The 13,214-nt window shown below is 37.9% G+C and overlaps 1 protein-coding gene across 1 annotated transcript; it reads right to left on the bottom strand.

The window, feature by feature from the left end:
- Window positions 1-961: 961 nt before the first annotated feature.
- LOC133921877 (tyrosine--tRNA ligase 1, cytoplasmic-like) lies at window positions 962-5,466 on the bottom strand. The gene is made up of 5 exons (XM_062366951.1): window positions 5,164-5,466; window positions 4,068-4,213; window positions 3,696-3,801; window positions 2,543-2,602; window positions 962-1,135 (listed from the first exon to the last, which is right to left on the bottom strand). The coding sequence occupies exons 1-5, from the start codon at window positions 5,242-5,244 to the stop codon at window positions 1,097-1,099; spliced, it is 432 nt and encodes a 143-aa protein (XP_062222935.1). The 5' UTR covers window positions 5,245-5,466; the 3' UTR covers window positions 962-1,096.
- Between the last annotated feature and the right edge of the window lie 7,748 nt (window positions 5,467-13,214).

Below are 13,214 nucleotides of genomic sequence, written 5' to 3'. Positions count from 1 at the left end.
ATGCCAATCCCGACGGCCTCTTCATCTCAACGAAGTGGTGCTAATAGTCAAATAGGTGACGAAGATCAACACATGAATGTCGTCCGTGATAATCTTACTAATGCTTTGTTTGCTTTGCGAGAGTGATTGTGAGAGGCTATTTGTATGTACATATATTTAAATTTGTATGAATCTTACAACTTTTACTTTTAAAATCCCTATATGGACATTTGTATGCGAGAACCTCGGGCTGCAAGAGCCTTGGCGCTTGTTCTCTATACATAACTTTGCTACATACATCTCAATCGATCTCTCTATGCACCGTCAACCCTTCCTTCCGATCTTGGCTTATTCACTACATCTCTGTACATGCCAACTCGATCATGAGGTCGTGGCAGCGTTGCTGTTGCCGGCGGCGGAGGCGTTGGATGAGGGGCTGCGCAAGCACAGCAATACTAGCAGCAGTGGCTGCAACAACGCCAAGCCTCCTTCCCTGTGGGTGCTTGGGGACTCATACGCGGACATGAGGTTGCTGGAACCTAGGTGACCTCGAGCGGGAGCTGACGCACGCGAGGTGGCCAAAGAGTTGGCGCTAAACTGCAGGGGCAGCAGGAAATTAGGAAAAATCAGCAAGGGCATTATAGACAACTAAAATCCAACCACCTATAATCCAGTGATCCAAACAGCTCCCAGATTATTATTAGCCAACTTTTTACTATCCAGCTTTTTATAATCTCTAACCAAAATTTAGATTCTTATAATCTCTAGCTGATCCAAACATGACCTTATTAATATCCGTCCACACGGCATCTTATCATCCAAGCTTTAGACATGGAAACTATGTGTGTTGTGTGTGTGTTTTTTTAAGGGGGGGGGGGGTGGAATTACAATGCACGACGACCAAATCAGGATATACATAATTGTTCAGCTTGACTACGAAACAACGGTTCAAATAGAATGCAAGGGGGGGGGGCAATTACGATTAAATATGACAATGCACGACGACCAAATCAGGATATACATAATTGTTCAGCTTGACTATGAAACAAGGATACATGATTGGCAGATAAAAGGAAAGAATCCAGAGGTCCCAGAATCCATCCCGGTCTGGTTCTCTTCATCCTCGTCGAGCACTCGCGTTTCTCAATGCATGTTGCTGTAACAAAAATATTAAATTTTAGACAATCAGTTTAACATAAATCAACAACCCAGTGTCTACGACCAAACCTAGCCGAACTCACGAACTCAATTATGAAATTTGGGAACTTTGTTTTCTATTGATGATTGGGAAAATCCTTGCCGAACTCACGAGGTAGGAGTCAAGCAAACACCTAGTGTTACCTTCTGGATCACACCAGTCGTCCATACCCTAATAAACCAGGGCAATGTCTCTCGACTAGGCGGTCAGAGAGAGGACCTGTTCAACCAGTCTGGGGAGTTATCCCATAACCAAAGGAAAATGTTCATTTTTGGTACCTCAACTCTTTTCCACGGTTTAATTTACAACTTGAACTGCAAGACCGTTTAAAAATGGTCCTCCAACTAACAAAACCGAATTACTAAAACCCAAATCCAGAGTGGTTGTCTTACAAGTGATGTGTCACCCTATCGCCTAATCAGCTGTGATGTGCTAGACTAGTGTCCTATGCGGTTTATCACCAAATTTTGTGATGCGATATGCATCACAAAAGTCGGTGGATAGGTGCTGAAGACCCACTGCTCCAGATGCAGCCACCTTCGAGCGTCGCAACCTTGCACTCCCTGAGCTTGCCATTGTCTGAACACTTGATGCAGGGTTTTTGTGGGATGCTTGTCTCTGCAGTACCCCAATATGGCCGCCTAAACTGTGCCGCCTCCCCCTCGTATATGTGCATTGTTGATTGATCCAGTCCTGCTTTGTGCTTCATTTTGTGCGGATACGATGAAGCAGAAGGGAGGAAGAGAGCTAGGAGGAAACCGGTCAACGGGCAAGAGAGGAGCACAGGAGAATACGAGGAAGTATGTAGAACACAAGAAGCTGACTGGTGGGTTCCACAACTTTTTATGGTAGATTGCTGTTATTTGCACTAGTTTCAATAGTTGAGGGGCATAAAAATTAATGGTACCAAAGTTGCGGGTGAAAAAATAGATTCTGGAGAGTTAAGGGACCAAAACTGGATTTCCCCAAAAGCAAATAACCAAGCAACCAGGAGGGTCCTGTTAAAGATTTGGTGTTTTAGCTTTTGGGTTTATCGCCTAGAGGTGGTCCTTAATGCTCATCATTTTCCAAATACAACCCTAAGTCCTATGGATAGTACGGGAACAAACTAAGATACTATTGGTAGTGTTGTCGTCAGGTAGTGCAGGCCAACATAGTGTGGTGATACAAATATAACTCTGCTTTTATCATCTAAACTACTAATTCAAGTCAATACATTCAAATTGACTCATCATTAGTCATTTCTCAACCAGATAATACTTTACTCCTGAAAAGTTTTTTTTTTTTTGAGATCTACTCCTGACAAGTGTTCTGCCAACACAAATATACATGGTTGTTGAGAGAAGCATAGGAAACAAAATATACCTCAACAGCGTGAATTAGAGCCTTGGCTTCATTGTTGCCCCTGAAGTAGTCACGAACAGGCTTGCAACAAGAGACAATGGTTAGAACATATAATTGGAGTAGAATATCATTTGTAGTAAGTAACCTCAAATAGTGGCAACAAAATGAAATAATTTTAAAAAATCTACTGCAGCCTGAAAGTAGAACCTCATTTAGTTTTTTCACTTTTGAAATATTCTAATTTTCATATTATCTTTGTCCTTAAAGGAAAATTAAAACTTTACAGAGACGTGTGACTACTCACCAGTATCATCAGTAAACAGACCTATCATTATATAGAAATTTCCTGCTCCTAAGATGTCTAGATCTACAATGTTGCACACATTGTACTCACAATAAAACCAATACGACTTGCTTTCCCTATATACATATTCGTTAGGAGCATAGCGCATTACCGTGCGAAACTCATTATATGTTATATTAAGTATTAACACATGCCATGAATAGCCTTTTTAAATAAAGGTAGCTTTTATAGAAAGAAAAAAGAAAGGATCACTTTACTCTCCTGGAGTATTGCTTTTGTCCGCCTAACCCCCTGAACTTTTTTTTTTGCCCCTGAACATTAAATTCCGTATCACTTCACTACCTAAACCAGTTTTGCATAATGGTGATGGCATGGATGGTGGCATTGCCACTGCACAGCCACATCACTCGGTTTTGCCACTTGGAAACACACAATGGATGCTGAAATTAACTCTCCACATCTTTTTCCTCCATAGTGGCACTTTTTCAAGGTGACTTGCCTACCACGTAATCTACATGGTGGTTAAACAACTATGCAAATCCAAATAGGGGGTGAAATAATCTGGCCTTGTAAATCTAGGGGCTAGGTGGACAAAAGTTTGTTCATTGTGTTAACATACACGATAGTTCAAGGAAGTAAAGTGAACCTTTTCCAAACAAAAAACAGCAGCAACATGCCACTTGAATGACTTAATTGTTGGTTAACTTTGTTTGGTCAAACAAACAAACAACAGAGCCCACCACTTTGTTTGCTCAAAATGTTTTAAAATTTTGTATTTTCCCCTGGTTATCTTATTGACATGTGGGATTCACAATGCAAAATTTTCCTTCAAAAAGATGACTTGGACACAAATTCTTAAAGAACAGTTACCTGCAATATCTTGTTCAATGCCCGCTCAAAAGCTAGCTTTAAGTTAGCAGAATTAACCACACCACTTTCATAAGCAAAAATAAGTTCTTCCACACTTGCAAATGTCCTGTGTAAACAAAACAAACAATGGCACATAACATTGTTTGTCATCAGATTTGCAGCATGGTAAATTCACCAGCATAAAAATTCTCTGGAGAATTAGAAGTTAATTTAGTTGTGCAGGATGACTATATGACACATATTGTCCTGGCATAAGCCGGATCATATATCTTTGTATTTTCTACTGGTGAATTACTGAATTGCATACTTAAACTTTGACAGGAAGCAGAAACTCGACTTTTGTTAGATCCTAGATAAGTGAAAGAGATTTACTTGTTACCACCGTCCTCTTCCTTCTGAACCACCTCGAACTTTCTAAACCAAGGGAGGATTACATATTTAATATGCTCCAAACATGGGTTGCCTGATGCTATTTTCGGAGGGCAGAACACTCTCCCCATTTTAAAACTTAAAACAGCCTGCAATAAAAAGCATTTTAAATGACCTCATTCATGAAACAAGCAGGAAAACTAAATATTGCCTCTAAACTACTGGTGATTGTCCACTATAAAATGCAGAACATTTCACATCTCTATGTTAGGTTACACTGAAAAAACCTATACTCTAAAAGGACGAGTTAAGCACATCCGAAGGATCCCAAGTTCCCAACCATCCGTCTAGGAGATCCAACAGCTAAAACTCAAATTTGTTACCCACCCTAAAAAAAGGTTATCATTAAACAATGGTTAATGACCAAAGCTAATAAATCCTTGATCAGTTCTTATATTATCAATGTTCATTACAATTTCGAAATATCTAAAAGTAAGATTAAAAGAAATGGTTTTCAGTATTATTGTTTATACATACTATAGTTTTGTGGCAACATGGATTCCACGTACACAGTGACTAGTGAACAAAAAATGCGAATGAGAACTGCTGAAAAATGACTATTATATAGACCTTTAAACGAATCGAGTAATGAAGCAAAAAATACAATGGATAGAGATCGGTTCTTTTTATCACAACACACAAGCTTTCAGGCACCTGCAGCGTAAAGATGAAAATCTAATGTTTGAACCTCTTAACAGTTGTGCCATTTTTTGAAACTATATTTTATCTCCATCCCTCCTTTCAGTTAGACTATGCAACCTATAGGGCTACACACTATTGGACAGCCTTTGGAAGCATTAAAAATTCTTTTTATCTGTTTCGTCAGAGATAAACGAGTCTAGTGCATGGTTACACAATAGCTGATAATGATCGCAAGTTGAAAGGACCTTGAGTGTTTGTGCTCTCCAAAACTGTAGCATGGAAACAGTTTCTGCATAGCTAGCTTTGCGATGCAAAAGGTACAACCAATGTATAAATTTTGCCAGAGACAGCAAGAAAGGCCAACTCTTTGCTGTTACGAGAAGAGCACACTACATACCGCCTCATCTTCCATGAATATAGTCTGTGCCGGATCCCCCCTATCATGCAACTCAGGGTCTTCTAGTAAATTAGGTAGCATGTCTGTGTAGAGTTAAGTACATATTGTGCATCTCTCTGACATGGAATATGGTGTGAACAAATCATAAACAAACTGGAATAAGAATATTGTAAACAAACAGGTTTGAATAAAGATACTGTGCAACAGAATATTTGGTTTGTTTTCCCTGTTTACGTCCTCAGCGTACTCTCTAGCCATCTTGCTAACATCGTGCTGATCAATACTTAATAGCCAAATGTCCACCTGCAATAACAAAAAGAAAAGGTTGTGAATCTTTTGCTGTAGGGTCAAAATTACATACAAGTAAGCTGGCTTCGAATAAAAACAAATTATTTTTATCAGGTGAAACATAAATTTTTGAGAAAATATCCCACAAAACTGCGGATAAGTTGGCCAAACTATCGGGAAACTACAATTTAAGAAGTTGTATCGCAAAACAACGATATATTGATATGCTAAATATTTAGTTTTGCAATACAACTTCTTTTTTATGGAAATACAGTAGGGGAAGCCCCCACTGTTTTATATTATATTATATCATATTATATATATGTATATATATGTGTGTATATATATATATATAAACAGACAAAGTACAAGAGAAGCTATATACAGGAGATCTCCAGAGGGGAAATTAAGGACATTCTAGCCATAATGTAACTATTGTTCTATCATTTTCTTTTACTCTATGTAGTTGCTGTAACAGTATATGTTACTGTAGCAAAAATACTGCTGTAACAGTACTGTACCACTCAAATCCTACCCATCCATTCGCGATCCGATGCACGGGAAAAATGCGAACTGCGAGTTACTGTAGCACGCCTGCAAAGTCAGACGACACGAATCCCTCCCGGGTCGCCGACGGGTGGGAGAGGAGAGAGATAGAAAGCGGTTTTGAGGAATAGTGCAATTTAGGATGTCTACAGGTCACTCGGGTGGTTTTTTAAAACAAAACTAGTGTTTCATGAACAGCGATTTTGTAGAGTTTTATTTTATCAGAATTTTTTATTTTTTAGTAATAGATTCTATTTTTTAGGGTTTTTACGTATAAATACTAGGGTGACATCTTTATTGTAATACATAGATGAAATAAAAAGACTTTTTTTTCCTATATTGTGTCTCTTTTGTGTGATTGTTTATCGTGGAATCTTTAGACTACACCTCGTAACAGAGGTTTCTCAATACGTTATCAGCACGAAGTTCAGCTAGAAGCTAGAGGAACGAATCTGCCTGCGACCGAACTACACTACATTGAATCCATCCTCCACCACGCGATCTACCGGCATCAATCCCTGCAGCATGTGTATGCCGAACAAATAGATCGTTTTATGGAATTGATATGTTTGCTAGATCGCGATTTGTATATAATTGACGCTTGCACGTGGCTATACTGTTGCCACCAGCAAGCGGCCGGGCCACCGCTCGCACGTAGTTGTACTGCGCTGCTGCAAGCGGTCGGGCCGCCGCCTGCAAGTGGTTGGCGCCATCGCCTACAGCACGCCACTGGTCGCGCAGTCACCACTACGCCAGAACAAGTCATTAGTGACGGATCACATACTCTTCCTGGAAACCACTTCAGATTCCCAAACCATTCAACTTGATACCCTCCACATGTAACCAAGAATCATCCAACCAAACCAACTAATCATGTGAGGATCCAAATCTCTCATGACCGTGAGCACAACTGATACATCAGATTTTATACTCTGCAGAGGTTGTCCAGCTTTCCCCACGAGTCGTGATTTTCTTGTTGATGTGTTGGCCAAGCACTTAACACACGCCTATGGTGTGTCACTCGGAGATCACTACAAGGCTATTACGAAGTTTTATCCAGTATGTGCACGCCCGCTAGGTTTCACCACCGTCAAAATGGCTTTTACACCATCTAGAAGCTCCATTTTGTACCTTGTAGTTCCAAAAAGATTTACTCTTCTCTTCCACTACACATCACATACCACTAACCAAATGGTTCTGGCCTTATCCATTCTCGCATATCCACTCTTACGGTTTGGCACGCACAAAACTGGAATTCACTAATTAATAGGTCAGGACTGTTCCATACCAAGTCTCATGACTAGTATGATACTTCTTGGGTTGTTGCTCCACAAACTGGTTCTTACTTAGGTCACTTGAGCAAACACTAAACTAATAACATAACTATGATCACCATCACTAACACTTCTTTGCTCAAGACCTAAGGTTCCATGTTACTATACTATTACCAAAAATTTTCAACTCATAGTTGCAAATTTATTAGTCATATTTAATCAATAACCCTTTCATACCCTTGTGCAAAGCAAAGCATAACTACCCATCATAACCATTACTAACAACTACGCGATAAGAAGTATATGGAATAGGGTACTATAAGTAAATGGGATTCAATATTAACAGCATGTATGTTTGAAATAAAGAACGTATTTGAAAAACTACAATCATAATGTTCAAGGACACTTGCCTCTTCCAACTTGTTGCTCAGACTCTTCAAAGACTTAGTCCTATAGGTTCTTGAACTGCTCTTCATCTGCTCTCAAAACACACTAGAAAAGTACACAGTAAAGCTAACTAAGAACAGTATACCAAATATCATTAAAATATTTTAAAAATACTATGGTTGGATAAGTATGATTTTAGAAGAATTTAGATGCAAAAATCGCCTAAATCAGAGTTAGAATGGAAGAGAACGAACTTTCAGGAGATGGATTAGGTTGAAAAGGAAAGGCTAGTTTACTGGAGTTATCTACCTATAGGAATATGTATTATTACGCAATCATTGCGTCAGGATTGACAACATCATTGCACAAGGTTTCAAAAAGTATATGACTGACTAGACTTCGCTGACTGGCTAAGGAGGAGGATGTGGTGCTAACTTGACATGCTATGCAAGTACTGTCTTGAGTTAAAGAATGGGTACACTGAGATCTAGTCTCGACCACCTATGATGGATCAAAAAGACAGGATGTTGTGCTTCTGGGCTAAGGATACTGCCAGCGACTCAGTGTAGCAGCGGTGGCTCGAGTTTCGTCGGAGACGGCGATCAGGCACATGGCCACTGAAATCAATATTGGGCTTCAATGGTGTTTCAAGGAAATGACGCAAGCATAACGTACAACACGGAAAGGCTAATTCAAAGGTATGATCGATTTTGGAATGGGTCATCCGAGGTAGCGGCAAAACAGCGATAAACGCTCACAGCTTCGATCATGGCCGCATCTAGATGCAGCGACGAAGATGCACGCGTTCTCAGAGATTGGCTATGAAATTTGAGAAACCGTTTGACATATATCCTGGGAACACAATGCTATAGTATGGGTTTGGGTAGATCATCCCTTGAGAGAAAGAACGATAAGCAGAGATGAGATGGGTGGCGGTTGCGATATACTACGGTTGACAATCACATTACGGTTGAGTCGTTGCACAACCGGTGAAAGGATCCTATGGTCGTGTAGAAGACTTTATGGGACATGTTGTGACACAGATGGCACATCCATACGGTTTCTGGATTGACGGAGAACGCGACAGTAAACTTGGTGCGCGCGCAGAACGCGTCTAGAAACCGGACAACGGGCATGTCAACCTTGATCCCAGTGGTTTGGCAACTCTACTAGATGACCCGGTTAGTGAGGGCGTGGGAAACATCATGGGTCATGCTCTGGTGAAAGGGTATGGCGATTTGACCTCTGGTTAGCTGGGAATGTCCATGCCAATCGGCGATGGTGTGGTTGTCTGTGATGACGATCGGGGAAGGAGGATTTGCAGAGACAACCACGGCACCTGCGGTGACGGTGGCACCGATGAACGACGGCGCACGGATAGGGTAACTGCGGCAGCTAGGGCTTGGAGGCAAGGAAAGGGTAGGGGAGGACAGCAACACCTATTTATAGGGCTAGGGGTGGCTGATTGAGGTGGAGTTCAAGCCGGACACAAATCAAATTCGAGTTCGAGTCATTTAGGATTTTCTTTTTCGTAACTCTCTATTCCAAGGATGACATCTACACCGTCTGGACTTTAAATTGGACATTTCTGGACTCTAAATTGTAGTACTTGAAAATATCTACAACTTTGGTATTCATTGGAACTTTTGAAAACGCAATGTTTTTTTTTTCAAAAATACATCACAAGATAAACTGTTTGAACTGAGACTTATCTGCGCAGCTCTGATTTTGGCCATAACTCCTAGCTTCATTATCCAAAATGGGACTTCCATATGTTCAATTAGAAGCTCTCGACAAGACCTACAACTTTAGTATTGTTAAGATTTGCATTTGAGGCCATCTTGAATTCCAAAACTGCATAAGAAGATGAGGCTGTACAGGACTCCGCGAATATCCACAGATTTTATGGATCCTTTGTGTTGGGCCTTTGTGTACCGGCCAAAAGCTTGGGTATAGACAGGATTGGGTCCAATGGTACCTTAGGCATATCTATGATTTTAGAAAAGAAACTTTTGCATAGAAATTTAAATAGAGTTTGAATTTGAATTGAGCTTGGAGTGAATTTGGGAGAAACAAAAATTGAGGTTGAACAAGAATGAGAGTAGATAAGGAATTTGAGTTTGAATTTGGGTAGAATTTTAGAAAGATGAGAGATTGGCTTTAAATAAGGATTTGAATAAGATTTGAATTGAATTAGAGAATGATCTGGTACGATTAAGGATTGAATAGATGATGAATTCAAAAATTTTGAATTCCAACCAAGATCTTTAACTAATTTATTACCGAGTTTTGTAAAACCTTTTCAAAATCTTTTTCACTCAAAACACAGAGAAAGAAAAAAAAGAATTCTAATGCATTTACCTGGCTTATAGCAAAACTCAGCATACAATGCACACAAAATAATAACCTATATTGATTGATTGTTTATGAATATGGGTTTTAAACCTATTCTATTAGTGAAGGTATTTACTAATGTTGAATTTTTTTAAAAAGATATTGCAAATTCTGAAAACCAGGATGTTACACATGTGGCTCTATCCAACAATTTTATGGAACATATAGGTACTCCATAATGATGATTGATGCATCTCCAAAATAGTCCTGCATGTGTCCTTTATACATAAGGGACCATACTTATGCCAAACTCATTGCCCCAATTATCAAAATAAGAGCAAATAATTCTAGACGTATGATCAAATCCATTTACATAGAATAGTTTGGTTTTGGGCACTATAGCATTAAGTATCTTATGTCCATACTCATAATGGTATAGCTGAATCTCTAATCAAGAGAATTAAATTATTTGTATGACCAACCAAAGAATTGCAATTTGTCAACATCTAGTTGGTGACATGCGGCTTTACACACCGTATCATTAAACCAAATTAATCCAACTACAATCATACGGCTCCCTTAGTTACAGTTAATACATGGAAATTTGACCTCAATTAAGTATTTTCCTTTTGCGAATCGGTTAGATTTTGTACGTATTGATATCACCACCATACAACATACATAAAAGGTATTCAGGATCCAAATGAGATATAATCATTCCTCAATCATATAATATCTCGAGTCCCTCACAAGGTACTTATTCATTGTCCGTACGCTCATAACATTTTAAGGATAATTCCCAGCAATATGGGTACATTAATACCACAAAGAATGTCAGGAATCAAAAGAGAATGTCACACATGTTCATATTTAGTCTTTATATCCACGTACCAGAGATCTGAACTATTATTCAGAGCATCTTGTATTTGCAACATATTACAAATAATCTGTCATATGCGTTTACTCGTCATAAAGGTGTCATCAAATCCAATTCCTGCTATTAATGTGCCAACAAGAGTGGAGGTACATAACAAAACCACTCAACACCCAAACCAAAATAAGAGGGGGAGAAGTATTGTCATAAGGGATACACCATCTTGCAAGTATTCTCGAAAATAGAGGGAGAACATCCTCCGGGATAGTAAATACAAATTAACATCAAATTGATCGACACCTTATGGATATTCACTATCCAAACGCATATAGATATTCAACATCCAAATGCCCAGTACAAATATGTACATAAATTCAAGCGCTGGGTTATTAGAACACTCTAACTCCATTATTTTAGAAAATACACAGAGTTAAATAGGATAATATTTTCACAAACTATATTGATTCCATAGAATCAATCAATACCAAAGATTACAAATTGTCGAGATATATTTCTCCTCAAAATAGCCATACACCTTCAATTGGATTCAGACCAAAAGTCTTAGCCAGAGTGCTTTAGCACTCAACTTGGTCAAACCAAATGTGGTAATTAAGAAGAATTGTTTTTCTCAACAACACAATGTCTTCCCTACGGAAGCAAAATGAATTTTTATTCCATAAGGTGATAAAATAGCAAGGCTTGTAGCACAATGGTTCACTTAGAGACCCGGCATCAATTATGATGCTAAATACCCCATGGTATATGTGAAAATTATATTCTCATATTCGATATTACTGGCAGATCAAATGAATTAGATATATTTGCGCATATAAGTCCCTAATGGATTTTGTATTCTGAATCTAAACACAACTCGCAATATATATTGTGTACATCTTAAAGTCACTTCATGACTTCAAGAAATTAATTTGATTGTGATACAACTGACTGAATAAGTTCCTTCTACAGAATGGTTACTCCAACCACAACGATTACATATGTCTGTTCATAATGAAATCATAATTGGATTTTGTATCATCTCCAAACCACACACAACAAAATATATAATCTTCTTAAGACAGAATTTGAGATGAATGATTTGGGTAAAACCTAAATTTCGCTTAAGTCTGCAACTTGAGTATATTCTATCAAGAATATTTATCCATCAGTCCATCAATATCCAAATGATATTGGACAATCATATCCATCAAAACGCTTATAGTGATTTAATCCCTAAATATAAATCAAGATCCATTCATATATTGGGTTGATGATGAAAAGATATTGAACCTAAAGTTCTATATCTTAGTGCATTCAAAGCGTTTATGTATGTTGCAAATCGCAACATGCCTGATATTACATTTGTAAATAACTTGCTAGCTTAAATAGTGCAGCTCTAATAACGCCATTAGGCGGGAGTCAAAGAGGATATTCATAGATATCCTTATGGTACAAAAGATCTAGGTTTATTCTATTAGAAAAGTCAAGATAAAACTATAGTGGGATATCAAAATACTAGCTATATAACGGATCCTCATGATGCCAGATCAAAGACTGATTTATGGTGGTATAGCTTTCTCATAGGAGTCATCAAAACAGATTTCAGAGGCTAGTTCCACCTATCATTCTGAAACACCATATACATGTGTATGATTTCGCAGAATGATAAACCACATACAACTATCATGTGATATTGGTTCCATTGAATCACCAATAATTATCTATGAGCATAATTTTATATGCATTACTCAAATGCAAATATGTTACATAAAGAGTATTATAACCAAATATATATTACTCCTAAATTGTTCTATCCTCATAATGAGGAGATAGAAATCTTGTAAACTAAATTATGTAATAATCTCACTGATTAATTCACTAAATACTGACCAATTTCCACATTCCAAAAATATATTCGTGGAATTAGTATGCAATTAATTCAAGATTTGCAAGGTTCAGGGGGTTTGATCCATAAATAATAACTTGTTCATAATTATATTGCACTCTTTTCCTCTATAAGTTTTTCCTATATGGTTTCTCATATAAGATTTTTAATGAGAAAATATCTACTTTATTTCTTCTATTTTTCCAAGAGATTTTCAGAGGTTTTAATATGATCTATAGATCATAATTATTATTCTCTAAGCTCATAAATGAGTTTTTCCTAACTAGGGTTCTCATATGAACTTATAATGAGGCAATAATCTATATATGCCACATCATTTTCTCCTTACATTTTTTCATTCGATTTTAAAAAAGTTTTAATGGTATATCAATATATTATTTTCTCCTTATTTTCCCCCATAGGGTTTTAAAGGAGTTTTCAACAAGACATTTACAATTGCAATAAT

The sequence above is a fragment of the Phragmites australis genome, chromosome 6, assembly GCF_958298935.1.
Source record: "Phragmites australis chromosome 6, lpPhrAust1.1, whole genome shotgun sequence".
NCBI classification, from domain to species: domain Eukaryota; kingdom Viridiplantae; phylum Streptophyta; class Magnoliopsida; order Poales; family Poaceae; genus Phragmites; species Phragmites australis.
Note: the sequence above shows the minus strand (reverse complement) of the source record. Positions and strands in the feature narration are given on the sequence as shown.

What these genes read in the sequence shown, in the direction of transcription:
- LOC133921877 (XM_062366951.1), bottom strand. Translation starts at nt 5,244, where the DNA reads ATGCTACCTAATTTACTAGAAGACCCTGAGTTGCATGATAGGGGGGAT. An exon ending in TATTCATGGAAGATGAGGCG is followed by an intron (nt 4,214 to 5,163) that starts GTATGTAGTGTG and finishes TTTTTATTGCAG; the next exon opens with GCTGTTTTAAGTTTTAAAAT. An exon ending in CTCTAATTCACGCTGTTGAG is followed by an intron (nt 1,136 to 2,542) that starts GTATATTTTGTT and finishes TTTTTGTTACAG; the next exon opens with CAACATGCATTGAGAAACGC.